Source organism: Oryza glaberrima, chromosome 1 (assembly GCF_000147395.1).
Source record: "Oryza glaberrima chromosome 1, OglaRS2, whole genome shotgun sequence".
Lineage (NCBI taxonomy): Eukaryota > Viridiplantae > Streptophyta > Magnoliopsida > Poales > Poaceae > Oryza > Oryza glaberrima.
Window position 1 is genome coordinate 22,697,237 of NC_068326.1, and position 18,388 is coordinate 22,715,624.

Here is an 18,388-nt window from a genome sequence, read left to right on the forward strand (position 1 = left end):
CCGCCGAGAGGTGTTTGTGCACCGGAAATTTCACCCCTCTTTTTTTCGGGCCAAATCCGCGTCGGCATCGGCATCCGCGAGGCGTCCCAATCCCAATCGGCACCACCCCCTCCTGCCCCGTGACGCCGCCGTGCCCCGTGCCGTGGGCTCGCTCGGCTCGATCCTGGCCGCGACGCGACGGGACCGACCCGAACTCTCTCCAACCCTCCTCTCTATAAATACCGCCCCTCCGTGTCTGTGCCGTTCGATCGCACCCGTACCGAATCCGCGCCCCTGAAAGTTTTGCATGCCGCTGTCGAAGTCGGCTTCCGCGTAGGTGTGGTCGTCGTGTCGGCGGCGGCGGCGGCGGGAGGAGGAACGAGGAGGACACATGGAGCACGGGAGCATCATCGCGTCGGCCGTGGGGGTGGGCGTCGGGGTGGGGGTCGGCATCGGCCTCGTCTCGTCGCGGCTGACCGGGTTGGCGACTGGCGGCGGCGGCGGCGGCGCCACGGCGGCGGAGGTGGAGGCGGAGCTGCGGTGTCTGGTGGTGGACGGCCGCGACGTCGGCGTCTCCTTCGACGACTTCCCGTACTACCTCAGGTTCGTCCCGTCGTCGATGCGAATCCTCAGAGCCAAAAACCCCCCAATCCAATGTGGGAGAAGGAAAAAAAAAACCAAACCTTTTTTTTCCCTTATTTTGACCGGTAGCTTTATCGATTAGTTTATGACTTTGCTGGTATATTTCGGGTAGGATCACATGATTTAATTACTGATCCCATGGATACGCGTTGCGTCGTCAGTAGAAATCAATGCGGTGTTTGGTGAAGGGCGGCTAATTGAGCATGTGTTTCCCATGGTTTTCTTGCAGCGAGCAGTCGAAGCTGGCCCTCACCAGCACGGCGTTCGTGCATCTGAGCCCGACGATCCTGCCCAATCACATCCGCGTCCTCTCCGCGTCCAGCCGCACCATACTGCTCTGCGGCCCATCAGGTTCGCCCTCCGCTTCCTGAACCGCAATGTGCGTTGTTCGTTTTCGCCAAAAGCGCGATCTTTTTTTTTTTCTCACAGCCGCTGTTTCTCTGTTGCAGAGGCGTACCTTCAGTCGCTCGCGAAGGCTCTCGCAAACCAGTTCAGTGCTCGCCTGATGCTGCTCGATGTCATCGACTTCGCGTGCAAGGTCAGTTAGATGCAATTTGAGAAATTTTAGCTTTGTTGTCGCCCTGGCCTCTTATGATCCTAAACTGTTCTTTTCCCGATTGCCATTGCAGCTCCATCATAAGTACGGCGGTCCAAGCAATACACAGGTCTGTATCCTATTTCTGCCTTCTTGTTCTAGGTGGTAACTGGTAGTTCCATCTTGTATAGCACATTTGGTTGATATACCAAGCGACATGGGAAATTCAGGATTTTCTTTTCTGTTTATCAGTTTGGCCTTTTTTTTTCCTTCATGAGTCAAATCGGTACTTTTCTTTAGATTATGGAATAGTGTTTTACGATTCCGGCCTCTGCACAACTTAAACGGGGTACTTGAGGAGGATAGAACCTAGTCTACTCTGTCCACACTGAACAATTTAGCTAGTAGAGTTGCTGAATGTGCAGTTTTTTTCGAACAGGAGCATTCGTTACAATTTTGTGAAGTGGCGTGGATTTGTCTGATGATTTACCTAATCAATTCTGATATGTTCATAACACAGACCCGTGAGAGATCCATGACAGAGGCAGCCTTCGATAGAGTGTCTAGTTTGGTTGGAGCTTTCAATCTGTTTCGCAAGAAGGAAGAACCAACTGGAACAGGTACCCTGTTTCTTCCTGTTGTGCACTCACCGTTTCTTTGCCTGTTTACTTTCTGCAATGCTTTATCCTTCTTTCTCTCAATCATGATTTTGAAGCGATGCCCATGCTCCAACTTTTCTGATGTTCTGACTGTGTCTTCATGAAACACTAATGTAGGACCATTGAGCCGTGAAACAGGCATCCTTGATCTCAGGACTAGGTAATATCTCTGCCTGGATATGCAACTAGAGGTATTAGATATTGATTTTCTGAGCATTTTATGCTATTGCTTTTGCAGCACTTGTTGTCCTCATAACACACCTTCAGTACGGGTTCAGTTATCCTTGGTACCTCCCGAGAAGGACCATGATCCCGAATCTTCTAAATACCTTGGTGAGTGAAATCCATTTTTTTATGCTCTCTTGTTTATTTATGCCCCAATTGCACATGTGCACATTAGATGTATAATGCATATGTTGCCAGCTTCAACTAGTTTCAGACAACCCAACATCCTCATTTACCTGTATATTCAAATGTGCCTGCCCATGAGGGTTCCTCCAACTGAAATCTGCAGTTATCCTAACCTGCCTAGTTTTTAGCTATCTGTAGATCACCCTCTCTTTTGCATTTGAAGTACAGTGCAATATGAGTCATAATTTGAAACCACGAGTCTTACAGTCCCTCTTCTGATGCAGCATCAGTTAAACCATGCTGGAGTTTGAATGAGAAGGTTCTCATACAATCCCTTTACAAGGTAACTCAGTTATTCAGCAGTATAGTCCAAATTTACGTGCCCTATTTGTACAAGCTGATATTGGATGGCTTTTGCAGATTATAGTTTCTGCTTCTGAAATCAGTCCAGTCATTCTTTACATAAGGGATGTTGATGACTTGCTTGGAAGTTCAGAAAAAGCATACTGTATGTTTCAGAAAATGTTGAAAAAACTATCTGGACGGGTAATCGTGATTGGTTCACAATTCCTCGATGATGATGAGGATAGAGAAGATATTGAAGAATCTGTGTGTGCTCTTTTCCCTTGTATTCTGGAGACAAAGCCTCCCAAAGACAAGGCCCTTCTTGAGAAATGGAAGACCCAGATGGAGGAAGATTCGAATAATAACAATAATCAAGTCGTTCAAAACTACATCGCGGAAGTGCTCGCAGAAAACAATCTTGAGTGTGAAGATTTGAGCTCGATCAATGCAGATGATGATTGTAAAATCATTGTGGCTTACTTAGAAGAAATTATAACCCCAGCTGTCTCTTACCATCTGATGAATGACAAGAACCCTAAATACAGAAACGGGAATCTTGTCATATCTTCGGAGAGGTTAGCTAAATTTACTTTGAGTTTGAGGTGGTCCATTGTTGCTTTATCTCGCTTTTGCTAACATGGCACTTTCACAGCTTATCCCATGGATTACGCATATTCCAAGAGAGCAACGACCTTGGGAAAGATACAGTGGAAGCAAAGGATGAGACAGAGATGGTAATACATTGTTTCAACTACAATAAGTTATAATTAAGTAATTTTCCTAGTTTAATTACATGTTTAAAATTTTGCTATTCTTAACTTACAGGTCGTTCCAGACAATGAGTATGAAAAGAAGATCCGACCAACGGTTATACCAGCCAATGAAATAGGAGTGACATTTGATGACATTGGAGCACTGGCTGATATCAAAGAATGCCTTCACGAGCTTGTCATGCTTCCTCTTCAACGACCTGATTTCTTCAAAGGTGGTCTCTTGAAGCCATGCAAGGGCGTTCTGCTGTTTGGGCCACCTGGTACGGGGAAAACAATGCTCGCCAAGGCCCTAGCAAACGCAGCAGGAGCTAGCTTCTTGAACATCTCTATGGCTAGTATGACATCAAAATGGTACGGGGAGTCTGAGAAGTGCATCCAAGCCTTATTCAGCCTTGCTGCTAAACTTGCACCAGCAATCATTTTCATCGATGAGGTAGACAGCATGCTAGGGAAACGAGATAACCATAGCGAAAATGAGGCATCCCGCAGAGTAAAAAATGAGTTCATGGCTCACTGGGATGGACTCTTGTCTAAGTCCAATGAAAGGATATTAGTCCTTGCTGCGACGAACAGGCCCTTTGACCTTGATGATGCGGTGATAAGGAGATTTGAGCACAGGTATGTTTCGTTTATGTGTATCTAAACTTCTATTTGATTAAATTCAGCTTCTCTAGATGAGTTTTTTTATGAGTCATTTGTGTTAAATAGAATCATGGTCGGCCTCCCAACGTTGGAGAGTAGAGAGCTGATTCTGAAGACATTGTTGTCGAAAGAGACGGTTGAAAATATTGATTTCAAGGAGCTTGCCAAAATGACTGAAGGATACACCAGCAGTGACTTGAAGGTCTGTACACTGCTTTTGGACTTTTGGTATTATAAAGAAGATTTATTCAGTCGTCACTCTCTGAAATATTAAATCTGTACTTTTTTTTCTTCAGAATATTTGCGTGACGGCAGCTTATCATCCTGTCAGAGAGCTACTTCAGAAAGAAAAGAACAAGGTAAGACCCAAGAGGAACGGATAACTATAATTTAACTTTTCCCTGATGAAACCTGCAAACTCCATTACCGGGTGCTTGATAAAGCGAATCATCATCTCACAGTGACTAATGGCAATTTTGATTCTCCAGGTCAAGAAGGAAACTGCACCAGAAACGAAGCAAGAACCAAAAGAAAAGACCAAAATTCAAGAAAACGGGACAAAAAGTTCGGATAGTAAGACTGAAAAGGACAAGCTTGACAACAAGGAAGGTAAGAAAGACAAGCCTGCTGACAAGAAAGATAAATCAGACAAAGGCGATGCTGGAGAGACTACCCTGAGACCGCTAAACATGGAGGACTTGAGAAAGGCAAAGGATGAAGTAAGTCACTGACGGATTCTTCATGATACACACGCAATGTACTTATCTTAGCTATCCTTTTCACAGCAAGAACATATTGCTAAGCTGTTGCGCATTGAACACTATGCAGGTCGCCGCTAGCTTCGCTAGCGAAGGCGTTGTGATGAATCAGATCAAGGAATGGAATGAGCTCTACGGCAAAGGCGGGTCGAGGAAGCGGGAGCAACTGACATACTTCTTGTACGTAGTGAAGAATTCATTACTTGTATATACATTTGTAGTGTTTGTGGTTGGCATCTGGCCCCCGGATGACTGGATGTACTGAAGCAGAGAAGAACATAAGGAAAAAAGAGGCATTTAGGAGTAGTAGTCGTCAGACCCGATAATTTGATTGTCATTCCCTAGTTGATTTATTGAATAATAATGCTGAACCTTCTTGATTCGGGAATACAATTGGTCGATTACTGATTAGAGCTGGAATCGTTGAAGTTTCTTAATAGAGATTTGCTCCGGTCCAACAAAAAGTACCTCGAGGTACAGGAACTCACGGTACCAAATTATTTCCGATCGTTGGATCTAGCACTGTGAGTTACCGGACTACCGGTACGTCGAGGTACTTTTTATTGGACCGAATCAAATATCTTGTTAATATCACTAATTCACTATACTATCCGTTTTTTGTTGGACCGAATCAAACATCTTGTTAATATCACTAATTCACTATACTATCCGTTGTATCTTCGTCCATGTGTAAATAGTGAGTACTCGGTTTACAAGAATTGTTTCTCCAATTTGGCGGTAAAGCGTTACAGGCAACTGGGAGGCATGAGGACACCGGAGGCCGTGCCGTCGGCGTGTTGGCAGGTCGCCTCCGCCGGCTTGCCGCCGTCGAACGTGAGCTTGATGTCCTGCAGGCCGAGCCCGCTGCAGGGTTTGCTCGCGCTGCAGTCGAACTTGACCGCCACTTGCGACGCCGACGAACCCTGGATGTCGGTGTACGTCACCCCGCTGATCTGCACGTCGGAGCTCTGCAAGAAAAAAAACAACTCATGCCCTTGTTTAGTTCCCACACAAAAATTTTATATTCTGTCACAACGAACGTTTAAACACCTGTATGAAATATTAAATATAGGCTAAAAATAACTAATTACACAGATTGCGATTAATTTACGAGACGATTCTTTTAAACCTAATTGCTCTATGATTTGAGAATATGGTGCTACAATTAACATTTGCTAATGATAAATTAATTAGGCTTAATAAATTCGTTTCACGGTTTACTGTTGGATTCTGTAATTAGTTCTTTTATACTAGCCCGAACATCCTATGTGACATCCTATATAATTTTGTTTTATATTTTTTTAGAGAAGGGTATTTTTTACCCGGCCTCTACATCCAACTGATATATACGGCCATTGAAATAGAGAACTTAGCCCCGCAAACAACCCAATCTGAAATTCGCTCCATAGGAGATTTGAACTCAGGACCTTGGGTACTACTCAGATGTGACATCCTATATAATAACTCCTCATTAGACGCGACGGCGATGGGATACGATGTGTTGGCGGCGGCGCGTACGGTACCTGATGGGGGCAGCCTTGGCCGCCGTCGTTGGGGCAGTAGCTCTGGTCGATGATGATGGGGTTGCTCACGTCGCGCATGAGCGCGTGCTCGAAGACGACGCCGCGCACGTACGCCCCCGAGCGCGCCGCCCGCCCCCACGTCTTGATCCGCAGCCCGTTCTCCGTGCCCACGAACGCCGCGCCGCTCACCGTCACGTTCTCCACCCCGCCCTCCTCGCTCTCCTTCCCCAGGCTCCCGATGCTTATGCCGTGGCCGGGGCCGCAGCTGACGTGCTCGACGCGGAGGTTGGAGGTGCCGGGGCCGACGGAGATGCAGTCGTCGCCGGTCTGGATGCTGGCGCCGGTGATGGTGACCGCGGACGACGACTGCACGTGGATGCCGTCCGTGTTGGGGCTGCTCCCGGGCGCCACGATCCGGGCGTCCTGCACCGCCACGCCCTCGCACCCGTCGATCACGACGTGGTACAGCTCGCTGTTCACCGACTTGACCCCGCTTATCACCACGTCCCTCGAGTTCAGCACCTTCATCGACTGCACGCCACGCACCACGTCGACATCAACACACGTCGGTTTAACACAAAAATGGTTTTTTAAGTTTCCGTGCGATTAAGCTCATCAGTACACTGTGCACTGTATGTACGTACTGTTGCGCCGTCCGGGCAGCCGCCGTGGCCGGCCGCCTTGCACGCCCACAGCGACTCGCCGCGGCCGTCGAGGGTGCCGCCGGACACGGTGAGGCCGTCGACGTGGTCGAACACAATCCACTCCCCGCCAGAGCTGGCACTGCCGGTGTAACCGGACGGTGCGACCAGCGTGCCGTCGATCTGGACCGTCATCCTGCCGCCGGAACACGGGCCAGCGAAGGCCGAGTGGCTGACAAAGAACTCGCCGTCTGGCACGTACACGGTGGCCGGCTCCGGCGACCGGCATGCGGCGGACCAGGCGGACGCCAATGCCCTGGACGCGTCCGTCCGGCCGTCAGGTCTCGCGTCGTAACTCTCGACGTTGTACACTGCTGCTCCTGCAGCTGCAGCCGACAGATGCATGCAACACAAGAGCAACAAGACAACACGGGAGACGCTGCACCGAGCCATGCGTGAAAACACCACTAAATTATCACTTATCGGATCGCTGCTAGCTACTGACATATTTCGCTTCGCTGCATCACGCCATTTATAGAGCTCGAGGTGCAACTGAATGTGAACTGTGCGTGCTAGGTTGCGGTGCGTGTCAACTGTCACGTAACGGATTTCCCCAGAATCCTGGCGAGATTGCAGTAACGAAGTCCAAAGTCGCAGCCACTAGCTCCCATCGCGAACGTGACACCATGTTACTACTAGCTAGCCGGGGCGGTTTGCGGCGAAGTCGGCATGTGGTAGTGTTGGTCAGGAGATTGCTTGCGGCAGTCGGGCTCGATCCATGCAGTGCAGCCGAAACCTGGGCTTGACTGGCGGCTGCAACTCACATGCGTGGCTGGCCCTGGCCTGATGAGTTCAGGAGAACGGGAGGAGTAGCATCGCGTTAGCAGATAGAGATTTGGGCGTGTCGTCGCGTTGATGCAGGGGACAAGAGGCGAGAAACAGGGTGGAATGTAGCGAAGCTTCAAATTCCCATCCACGTCCCGGACGTATGCGCTGATGAAGTGATGATTGATGATCAGCAACCGGGAAATATGGCAAGTTTGGAACTCTACTTGTGGTATGTGTGTGTGGACGTATCGCTGGGGAGTCATGCCGGGGGTTGTTTCACGGAGAAGCAAGGCGCAGCGGCATCTCGTCACTCGTGCGGGGGAGTTTAATAAACGGAATTGCTATTCCTAATAAAACTGCAGGACTAGGCGGCCGCACCAATAGCCAAATGGATTAGGAAATTACTAGGATCATTTTGGGAGGTGACGTAGTGATGTGCAACTGCCTCTGAGCTCAGTCGCCCGGATTGGGGAAGAATATAGGGGAGATGGGATTGAGGGTAGACTGGGGGAAATTATTCTAAATTCTCGAGAGGATATTCGCTCGTTGTTTGTATATCACTTAAACAATTATGAAAAAATTTGAAAAAAAATTAAGTAGGCGTACTGATATGTGATATATCTTCACAAACATGCAACTTAAAATTCAACTTCTACATGTTGTAACGAAAAAAATAAATTAAATAACAACTAGTTAACGTATATTAATAGTCAAATTTGTTTTTTTAATATGTAGAAATTGAATTTTAAGTTACATGTTGGTATAGTAATATATCACATGTTAATACATCTTAATTTATTGTGTAAATTACACCCACCGTATAATAACTTGGCATGTGGGTGCGATAAAGTGCAAGAACTTGAGATTTGAACGTCCGAGTGCAACAACTTGACAAATGGATGCGTTCTAGTACAAAAACTTGACAATTTAGTATTTTTGTGCATCAACTTGGCTAAACATATGCTAGGTGAGTTTTCTTTACGATGTCAATATGCCATTACATAGCAATCCTACGGATATTACTTTATCATATTGAATTTAATCTTTAAGAATTATACCGCACATCTAATTACCTTTAAGAATTTCTGTTTCCTTCGCCTTTCCAAATCTCAATTGAAATATAATAATTAGATGTTTAATTCACTTTTAGTCATTAGTTATGAGGATAAAAAATATGAATGTGTTTATACAAATCCACGCTAGTATATCGTCAAAATAAGTACTTAAAAATTGAATATGTATAAAAAAAGTGCTCCAAATAATTAAGTTGTCGCATAACTTCTTAATTTATTATATCAAAATTGCACCTATCTTGCAAGTTGCTGTATTTTATGCGATCACTTATAAAAACTCTTATACTAAATTGCACATACGTGCCAAGTTATTACATTAGAACGCTTATTTCTCAAGTTCTTGCATCAAATTGCACACCCACCTGACAATTGATGCACCGTGGTGCAATTTACTCTAATTTATTTTTAAATTTTTTTATAACTATTTAAGTGATATACAAACAACGAAAAACGTTACTTTGAGAGCTTAAAATCCGCTATCGGTAGACTGGTTGGAAAAAGAAAGATGTTAGAGCAAAGAACACTACTGAACAATCAGAGTTACCGTTTTGAACTGTGGACTTGTGGAGTGGTAAAACTTGTTGCTACCACACCAAAATAGTGGCACTTTGCAGCAGTGAGCAAAAATAATAGCCCAACGAAAAGATGCAACTTATGGGCTTTTATACAGTTGCGTGCACTGAATAAGTTCACTTGCCGTCCCTCAATTTTACACCGAGTTTGTTTGATATCCCTAATTCACAATATAAGAAATCTTCACCACTAAACTATACAAAACCATGCAATTTAGGTCCCATAGCAGTATAGATGTCTGGTTTCGCTGATGTGACATCCTAGTCAGAAAAAAAAAAGTATGTGGGACTCACATGTAAGTGAGAGAAAATGATGTGGGCCCAAGTCTATTCTTTTTTTTTTCTTTCTTCTCCTTTTCTTCTCTCCTTGCTTCTGTTCTCGGCCGGCGGCGGATGGGGGAGGCGGAGTCCTCCTGCGGTTGCCACGGGGGAGGAGGCCCCCGCCGCCGCCGCGGAGGAGGAGACCGCAGCGCCTGGCTGTGCCAGCGGGAGAGGGCGAAAGAGGAGGACGGCAAGCCGTTTGCCGCCGAGTCACAGCCCTCCGCCGTCGATGACGCGTCTGAGGACTCGCCCTCCGCCTCTGCTCCTATGGCGTAGGGGCCTCGGCGAACGCCGTGGCGGAGGTGGTGGCATCATGGTCGGGGAAGCATGGGTGCCGCGAGTGCGGCGGCAAGATGAGGATGTTGATGAAGCCCCTCACGGCGGCCGGCTGCGCTGGCGGGAGAGGGGGAAGAGGAGGCCTGCGAGCCGGTTGCCACCGAGTCGCAGCCGCACGTGGGCAAGAACACAACGCCGCACCCCGCCGACGACGACACGTCCGACGGCCCCTAGAACACGCGGCTCGGGCGGTCACAGGGCGGGTGGCCGACGCGAGCACGGACAGCTTGGCGTCCCTTGCCCTCCGCCTCTGCTCCTGTGGCGTGGGGGCCTTGGTGGACGCCGTGGCGGAGGCGGCGGCATTGTGGTCGACCTCCGAAGAGGTTGCTGTGGAAAGGTCCCTCCATGGCGGAGACACACGGTGGTGGGAGGCGCATCACGCGCGGCATAGACGGGAAGGGAGAGGGACGTCACCAGAAGAGCAGGAGGAGGAGGGTCGACAACCCCGCCGGCCCTTGCGACCGGGTGATAGACAAACTGAGGGAGGGAGAGGTGGTGGTGTGGAGGCGGGGATGGCTTGTTGGAGGGGAGACTGTGGTGGCTAGAGTCGCTGAGGTCGGAGTCGGGGCAGCTCCCGGGGGCACCAACAGCGGCAGCAGATAGCGCCGGGTGGCCGTTGCTACTGGCCCACTTGAGCGGCCGGCGAACGGAAGGTTTGGGAAGAAAAGAGAAGGAATAAGAGGGCGGCTGACATGTGGGTCCCATATACATTTTTTTTTCTGACTAGGATGCCATGCCAGCGAAACCGGACATCTATAGTGCTATAGGACCTAAATTGCACGGTTTTGTATAGTTTCCGGATGACGATTTCTGGTATTAAGGATTAGGGATGTCAAACAAACTCGGTGTAAAGTTGAGGGACGGCAGGTGAACTTATTCCTGGCGTGCAACGAGTGTGTCCATTATGGGCTTTTTATACAGGGCCGCAGAAAAGTGTACATAAGCCCAACACTCGCGGTTGGACCTCAAGATATCTAACAAACAGGGGACCTTTCCCCTTGGCGCCCAACCTGATCAAACTCCGAGGGCCGTTCATGGAATCAGAACTGAAGTACTGAAGTTTTGCGGGGAAAAGTACTGAACTGAAGTTAATGAGGTCATGTTTAGTTGACACCAAACTTCCCCCAAACTCCTAACTTTCCATCACATCACATCACATCTAAAACTTGCATACTCACATAAACTTCTAACTTTTTTTCCAAACTACCAATTTTCCCCAAATTTTTCCTTAATTTCAAGAACTAAACACAGCGAAAGTTGGAATATGGAATCCAATGGTGGATAAATCCACAAGCGAAAATGATAAATTCTGTAGCGAAGAAGATACATGAACCCGAAGACGTCGTGATGCTGAAACCTCAAAGCCTGTACTGCCCAGTCTACTGAACTGAAACCCTGTTCAGTTGTCCACTGACTTGTAGACTTCAGTGCACAAATACAACACCAGTACAGCACGCGTCTGACTGGATTGCAAGACTCATAAACCGAAATTTTGCCCTTCGTGTGGACTGGCCAACGTCAGCAAGAGCACTAAGTCCAGCTCCAAAATACATAAGAGAACAATTGTTGGAGTTGCTTAATCCCAACTATTCTGCGGGTCCAACGGATACAGTAGTCAGCAGTAATAGTTCATGGCTTCATGGGATTGTGAAGACGTTTCTTTCTTCTCTGGTTCGGGAGGTGGTAGGAACTTAGGATCCTTGTACGATGGTCACCGTTTGGAGCAGGACCCGCAATATTGTCACTTGCCATTATCGTTGCCTTTGACTGAACAGGTTCAGTCAGGCGATCGCAGGATGACCTTGACTCGTCGAAGCAAAACTTCCGGATGCAGCTTCCCGGAATTAAGCACACATTCTATGTGAGTAGTAGACTGCAATAGTTTGGGTAGTTTTGTAGAGGATAGATGTAAGGTTAAATTATAAAGGACATACTTTATCTGTAATCGTATACATGCAATTTCCAATTTCCAATTAGGGCCAAAGTAAAACTTTTCCTTGGTAAAACATCGTATACATGCAATCATTTGAATCGTTACTCTGATATGTTAAGAAAACATTGATGTTGTGTGTTTATTTTCTGTGTTATGTGAACTCCTTGCGTTGAAATTTTCTTCTGGACTTCACTCTGCAAATAGCCATAGACAAACCCCTTTTCAGTTCCTCACGTTTTTCCTTTCACATTCAAAACAGGATTGGCAGGAATTCAGGAACTAATGTTACACAGTATGAATGACGGGATTTACTGCTAGTATCACCCATTCACCATGTAAGAACCTTTTGGTGGACTGTGGATGACGAGCTTTTGAACCATCAATATTTCATCTGAACTTGGTCCTTTGATCTAGTATTTATTGCTCTGCTTTGCAGTCCAGGGAAATGATCCATCAGAATTCAGACGTGGTACGTGCCGTTGGCGCTGCTGTTCCTGCAGTACTCGGCTTTAAGAAACAGAAATTTATGAAACTCTGTTCAAACTTTTGTGGTAGTCTCGCCGACGCATTCTCTGAACTCTCATGGACAGACGGGCAAACACTTGTTCGAGATCTGCAGGAAAGAAAGGGTAAGACGCTTTAAGCCTTTTATGCTCTGAATCGATGATGAGACTAGTTAGTCAAGCACATGCACACCATTGGATCCATTTTGGATTATTTTTCTTGTAAGCACACTTCACTGATTATAACTCTGCTGCTTCTATTTCGAATGGCGACATGTGTTCTCGCACGGGCAGGTCTCCTGACCTGACCTACCTGGCACAGGGTGCCAAAATCTAGCTCTGAAAGTCATCGTCCATGATCCATCACGTCACATCTTTCTTGAGAAAACGGCAAATGTAGCGGCCATTAACACGGAATGGTAGAGCTTAAATAAATCTGGCAAAAGCATTTTCAGATAACAGTATAAATGTACTGCAACTCCAGTATATAGTACACTATGGTAACAGTTTACAGAATCTATTCGTCACATATGACAAGTGCAGGCCATTCTCAAGACTGGTCCGGTCAAGCCGAATAATGGCGGTTTTTGACCTGAAACTACTGTAGATGGGTTGGACCAGACGAGGAGAGGGAAGAGTAGAAGACGAAGACCACCGGTGAAAAAGGCTGTGAAAACAGTGAAAGCTCGCGCCATGGAGTTGGACTCATCGAGTGCTGCTGCTGCCTCTGCTGCAGCTACTAGCTGCAACGGCGCTGCACTGCATTGCACTTGAGCGACGCTGTTGTTCACAGCCGTCAGTTCCCATCTGGCAGCTCCCTTCCCTTGCTGCCCACACTCCACAGTCTCTTTGAAAGCAAAGCTAGCTAGTGGATGGTTTTTGCAGACTTTTGTGAAGCTTCTGTTAGTGAGGCCATGAAATTTTTTTGGCTCAGGAATGAATGATTCCTGATTTCATGTTTCTTTTCCCAGGCTTGGTGTTCATCGAATAGTCCCAGGGGCTGGGCACCATGATTGTCAGCATGACAGTATGTAAGTGCCCCTGGAGAGGGTAATATGCTGTTTTCATTTGTACGGGAGAGTAGTTGACATTAGTCATTAGTATCGATCATGAAGTGATGAGTTATAACCATCAGCTGTTCTCTGAAAAGGAAAATTCATCTTGTGCGAGAGAAGCTCAGAAATGTTGACAGGAGAGCGCCCGTGACTGATTGGACACGTGCACGAAGATACTAGTAGTACATAGAAGTATTATTCACTCTGCTTAATTTGTTGGTAATAAGTTGTTAGCGCTCACTATACTTTACATAGACACTAGGCACAACAACGTCATTAACAACGCGAAAATGGTACGGGGTAGCCATCCTTCTGGATATCGGGTTGGTAAGCAAGAGACAAAAGTAAAAATCCGGAATTCTTGACGAAACCTACCCACCGATACTACCACTAATTCACAGATTTCAGGGCAACAGCGCGCCCGCACGCACGCACGCCGGCGACACCACGGAGCCGAGCGGCATCGCGCTCGAAACTGGCCGCTACTGCCACGCACCGCGCCGCGCGCGCGCACGCACGCTCCCCTTGCCATCCACGGCCCGTGCGGCGCACGCCAACAACCACGGCAACGCAACGGCCGCGCCACGCCACGCCACGCCACGCGACCCACACCGCGCCGAGCCACCCAACCCAAGTGGCCTGGCGAAACCGCGAAACGCCGCGGATGCCATCGGCTTCAACACTTCGCACCGCAAACACCGCCGAAACATGGAAAAACTCCCCAAGAAAACCCAGTAGGGCCTTTCTTAAATCTCGCGCACGTCCTCCACCGCCGCTGCGGCCTTTGCCGCTCCCGTTTAAAAGCGAGCCACCGCCCCGCCTCCTGCCTCCCCCCACCAACACCACTACCCCTCCACATCTCCCACTAATAACACCGACCTGACGAGCACCACCGTCCCGAACACCAGCAGCTGCGCACATGAAGGTCCTACGGCTGCTCGCGGCGCGGCGGTTCCGGCGCCGCGCGGTGTCCACGATCACGGCGACGGCGCCGGCCACGCCGTGCGGTGGCGGCGGCTGGTATGGCGAGGACGAGGGCCCGTTCTTTGACCTCGACCTGTCGTGCTGCTCGGCCTCGGCGCCGGCGTCGAGCGCCGAGTCGGGGTCCGAGTCGGAGGACTACTCGTCGTGCGCCGGCGAGTCAGACTTCGTCATCTCGCTGCAGCGGAGCCGCTCCGCGTCGCCGTCGTACGAGGAGCGGGTCTTCTACGTTGGCGGCGGTAGTGGGTGGGCGCGCGCGGCGGCGGCGGCGGCGCCCGCGCACCTCAAGTTCTGCGCGTCCGAGCCGAGCGACGCCGCCTCGCGGTACGGCTCCGGCAGGCGCGGCAAGCTGCGCACGCTCAGCTTCGGGTCCGCCAAGGCCGCGTTCTACGGCGGCCGCGCCAGCTTCTCCAGGAGCTCCAACAGCGCGCGCTCGGCCAGGCTCTTCTCCGCGTTCGGCTACGGCTCGCCGGACCAGGGGGACGAGGCCAACAGGAGGACGCCCTCGCGGGACGTGATCAGGCGGTACCTCAGCAAGATCTCGAGGCAACTGCGCCGGGTAGCCCCCAGCGCCGGCGCGGACCTCCGGCTACGGAAGAGCCGGTCGGCGTCCGCGGCGCAGACGGCGGCGTGCCAGTCGCCGCCGCCTCGCCGCGACGACTCGCTCCTCGAGCAGCAGGACGGCATCGCGAGCGCCATCGCGCACTGCAAGGAGTCGCTCCACCGTGGTACGCGCCCCGCGCCACATTGTCACTTGTGATCCTCCATTTCGTGATCTCGTCTCGAAGTGCACTGAATCCTGACGCCCCGTGTTCATTCACTTGCGTCGTGCAGCGTCCGTGTCAGAGTTCGACTCGCCATTGCTGCGGTCACGGAGCGATCCACGAAGCTAGCTGTACCAATTGGCTTCGAATTCTCTCGACGAAGCAGAGGCCTCCGAAGAAGCTTCGCGCTGAATTTCGCGGAGGAAGGCGAGATGAAGAAAAAAAAGAAGAAGACGAGGGAACCTTCAAGTACGAATTGCTTGTTAAAAGCCTCAAGAAAAGAAAACGCGGTGGTTCAGCGAGCGAGAGAATTCTCTTTTATTAACCTTTCTTCTTCTTTGGTGCGAGTGAGTGAGTTGAGTTCGTTCTTTTGTGTAGTTTTAGGCGCGGGGAAAGAGCTCCTTTTAGGCTCCTTTAGCCACTCCCCTCCTCACGTACAAGCGTGGAGTTGTCAGCTCTGTATGTCACTTGTTGTTACTCCTCTTTTTCATATTTTGTTACTCGCAACACGACCTGTAATTAGGCGCTTGAAATCCACTGCATTCTTCTCTCTGACTCGATCGAACCGTGTCCCACATGCCCGTTTTCTCAGAACATGACCAGTTATCTCAGAAACATGATACGATACACCAAAATGTAGCATTGCAAGATGTGTTTAGGAGGAAGCAGGGGCCTATGAAGCACTGATACGGCAAAGCAGGCGCGTGTCTGTGTCCGACATGCGATCGGATACGGACACGTATCGGACACGGCCGGATACGTGTCCGGGACGTATCGGTATTTATCTTGATTTTAAAATAAATAAAATAATTCCTGATACGTTTCCGATACGTTCTGATACGGTCCCGATACGTTTAACCCTAATATTCCGCCGGTACCAAAACCCGCGCGCGCGTGGGGAGCATATCCACCCAGCCTGCGTCGCCTCTCAACTCTCACTCTCGCCTCTCTTCCCCAACGCTCCAGCGCCGCCGCCGCCCCATCAGCCATTGCCGCCGACGGGCTGCACCGGCGCCGCCACGCTGCTCTCCACCTCCGACGCTGGCCCAACACTGTCACCACCAACGCCCCTCACGCGCTCCAGTGCCGTCGCTACTGCCGGGCTGCCTCGTCAACCGTCGCCGCCGCCGAGCTACGCCGGCGCCGCGCACTGGGCTGCGCCTCGCCGCCTCCTACTGTGACGTCGGCACAACACTGTCGTCGCCGATCTGTTTTCCTGTTCGTTCCCTTGTTGAGGTGAATAATAAATCCCCTCTTTTAGCATTCTATGCACTGCAGCAGAGCAATTCTGCAATGCTCTTCTTATTTCTTTTAGAGTTTTAGTGGATCTGCAAGAATGCAATGCCCTTCATCTTTTCTTAGTATAAGTACTATCTTTTTTTTTGTTAGATCCCATGGATTATCGAACTGGAAGCTCAAGTGCTAGTGCTAGTGCATCTAGCCATCCTAGTGGTAGTCCGGCTCCTAATTCTGCTACTGATTTATCAAGAGGAACTAGTGGTCCAGCAAGGGCAAGCAACCTCTTGAATGCTTGCCGTGTGATTCCTCCCAATGACAATGAAAACAAGCCATTGTGGAGGTATGTTGAGTTAATGGAGAAAACAGGTAAAGGCCAGGGAGGGAATGTAAGGTTTAGATGCAGGCTTTGTGGTAATATTATGCATGGGAGCTACTCAAGAGTTAAAGCACATCTCTTGAAGGTGGGATCTAATGGTGTAGCTCCTTGTCCAAAGGTAACAATCGATGTTCTTAGTCAACTTCACGATGAAATGGCTAGAGCTGTAGTAGTTGCTGAAAGGAACTTGCCTAAGGACATCCCACTGCCAGCAGAGGGCGCGAGTAGGGGGAAGAGAAGGGCTGTTTCAGTTATTGAGTCTAGCTTCAATTCAGATACTCGTTCCAACCTTGATGCTTTGATTGCGAGAATGTTCTACATAGCAGGTTAGACTAGAGTTTAGTACGTTTTATTAACTCATACATTCTCATATTTGTGTTAAAAATGTGACTAATATTTGGACATTTGGTTTGGTCTGTAGGCATTCCTTTCAATGTTGCAAGAAACCCATATTTCAGGAAGGCTTTTATGTTTGCTTGCAACAATGCGCTTGGGGGCTATTCCACTCCAAGTTACAACAAGCTACGAACTACTCTTCTTGTTCAAGAGAAGACACATGTTGAGCGGTTGTTAAATCCCCTTAAGTCGACATGGCCTGTAAAAGGTGTGAGCATTGTGTCCGATGGGTGGTCTGATGCTCAAAGGCGTCCACTCTTGAATTTTCTAGCAGTGACAGAAGATGGGCCAATGTTTTTAAGAGCAATCAACACTGAAGGAGAAATTAAGAGGAAGGAATATATTGCTGAGAAGATGATTGCAGTCATTGAGGATGTTGGACCAAAGAATGTGGTATAGGTTATCACTGACAATGCAGCTAATTGCAGGGCTGCTGGGTTGATAGTTGAACAGAGGTACAGCCACATTTTTTGGACGCCGTGTGTTGTCCATACCTTGAACCTGGCCTTGAAGAACATATGTGCAGCCAAGAGTTCAAGTGGGGATGCTTATGAAGAATTTCAGTGGATCACTGAGGTAGCAGCAGATGCTTCTTTCATAAAAAACTTCATCATGAACCACTCAATGAGGCTCTCCATGTTCAATGAGTTCAGTAAGCTAAAATTTCTTGCCATTGCTGATACAAGATTTGCTTCTACCATTGTAATGTTAAAGAGGTTCCGTGCTATCAAAGAATCTCTAATCTTGATGGTAGTGAGTGAAAAATGGAATTCTTATAGGGAAGACAATCAAGTTCAAGCACAGCAAGTCAAAGAGAAGGTTCTAAATGATGTGTGGTGGGATAAGGTGCAGTATATCCTAGATTTCACTGATCCTATCTATTCCATGATTCGTGCAGCTGACACCGACAAACCTTGCCTCCATTTGGTTTATGAGATGTGGGATTCAATGATAGATAAGGTGAAAAAAATAGTTTATCGTCATGAAGGGAAAGAACTAGATGAGCATTCCTCCTTTTTCTTTCATGTGCAAGAGATCTTGTACTCTCGATGGGCAAAAAGTAATACCCCCTTGCATTGCTTGGCACACTCACTGAACCCCAAGTAATGTTCTGCTTCTACTTTTAAATGTTTGTTTCCATAATTTGTAGTCGTTGTTAGCCT

At 48.6% G+C, this 18,388-nt stretch overlaps 3 protein-coding genes across 3 annotated transcripts; 2 read left to right on the forward strand and 1 right to left on the reverse strand.

The window, feature by feature from the left end:
• The first annotated feature begins 251 nt into the window (after positions 1 to 251).
• On the forward strand, positions 252 to 5,095 carry LOC127753274 (uncharacterized). The gene is made up of 15 exons (XM_052278755.1): positions 252 to 582; positions 851 to 972; positions 1,071 to 1,159; positions 1,251 to 1,286; positions 1,677 to 1,776; positions 1,933 to 1,975; positions 2,054 to 2,148; positions 2,451 to 2,509; positions 2,587 to 3,086; positions 3,164 to 3,245; positions 3,337 to 3,902; positions 3,993 to 4,128; positions 4,223 to 4,285; positions 4,415 to 4,645; positions 4,755 to 5,095. Exons 1-15 carry the CDS (start codon positions 371 to 373, stop codon positions 4,947 to 4,949), a joined length of 2,529 nt encoding a protein of 842 aa, XP_052134715.1. The 5' UTR covers positions 252 to 370; the 3' UTR covers positions 4,950 to 5,095.
• Positions 5,096 to 5,198: 103 nt separating this feature from the next.
• On the reverse strand, positions 5,199 to 7,355 carry LOC127753283 (polygalacturonase-like). The gene is made up of 3 exons (XM_052278767.1): positions 6,852 to 7,355; positions 6,208 to 6,738; positions 5,199 to 5,652 (listed from the first exon to the last, which is right to left on the reverse strand). The coding sequence occupies exons 1-3, from the start codon at positions 7,353 to 7,355 to the stop codon at positions 5,431 to 5,433; spliced, it is 1,257 nt and encodes a 418-aa protein (XP_052134727.1). The 3' UTR covers positions 5,199 to 5,430.
• Positions 7,356 to 13,938: 6,583 nt separating this feature from the next.
• On the forward strand, positions 13,939 to 15,541 carry LOC127768313 (uncharacterized). Its single transcript, XM_052293871.1, has 2 exons — positions 13,939 to 15,178; positions 15,285 to 15,541. The coding sequence occupies exons 1-2, from the start codon at positions 14,389 to 14,391 to the stop codon at positions 15,341 to 15,343; spliced, it is 849 nt and encodes a 282-aa protein (XP_052149831.1). The 5' UTR covers positions 13,939 to 14,388; the 3' UTR covers positions 15,344 to 15,541.
• Positions 15,542 to 18,388: the final 2,847 nt, after the last annotated feature.

What these genes read in the sequence shown, in the direction of transcription:
- LOC127753274 (XM_052278755.1), top strand. Translation starts at nt 371, where the DNA reads ATGGAGCACGGGAGCATCATCGCGTCGGCCGTGGGGGTGGGCGTCGGG. An exon ending in GACTTCCCGTACTACCTCAG is followed by an intron (nt 583 to 850) that starts GTTCGTCCCGTC and finishes GTTTTCTTGCAG; the next exon opens with CGAGCAGTCGAAGCTGGCCC. An exon ending in GGAAGAACCAACTGGAACAG is followed by an intron (nt 1,777 to 1,932) that starts GTACCCTGTTTC and finishes ACACTAATGTAG; the next exon opens with GACCATTGAGCCGTGAAACA.
- LOC127753283 (XM_052278767.1), bottom strand. Translation starts at nt 7,355, where the DNA reads ATGTCAGTAGCTAGCAGCGATCCGATAAGTGATAATTTAGTGGTGTTT. An exon ending in GCTGCCCGGACGGCGCAACA is followed by an intron (nt 6,739 to 6,851) that starts GTACGTACATAC and finishes CGTGGCGTGCAG; the next exon opens with TCGATGAAGGTGCTGAACTC. An exon ending in GCCAAGGCTGCCCCCATCAG is followed by an intron (nt 5,653 to 6,207) that starts GTACCGTACGCG and finishes TTTTTCTTGCAG; the next exon opens with AGCTCCGACGTGCAGATCAG.
- LOC127768313 (XM_052293871.1), top strand. Translation starts at nt 14,389, where the DNA reads ATGAAGGTCCTACGGCTGCTCGCGGCGCGGCGGTTCCGGCGCCGCGCG. An exon ending in CAAGGAGTCGCTCCACCGTG is followed by an intron (nt 15,179 to 15,284) that starts GTACGCGCCCCG and finishes TGCGTCGTGCAG; the next exon opens with CGTCCGTGTCAGAGTTCGAC.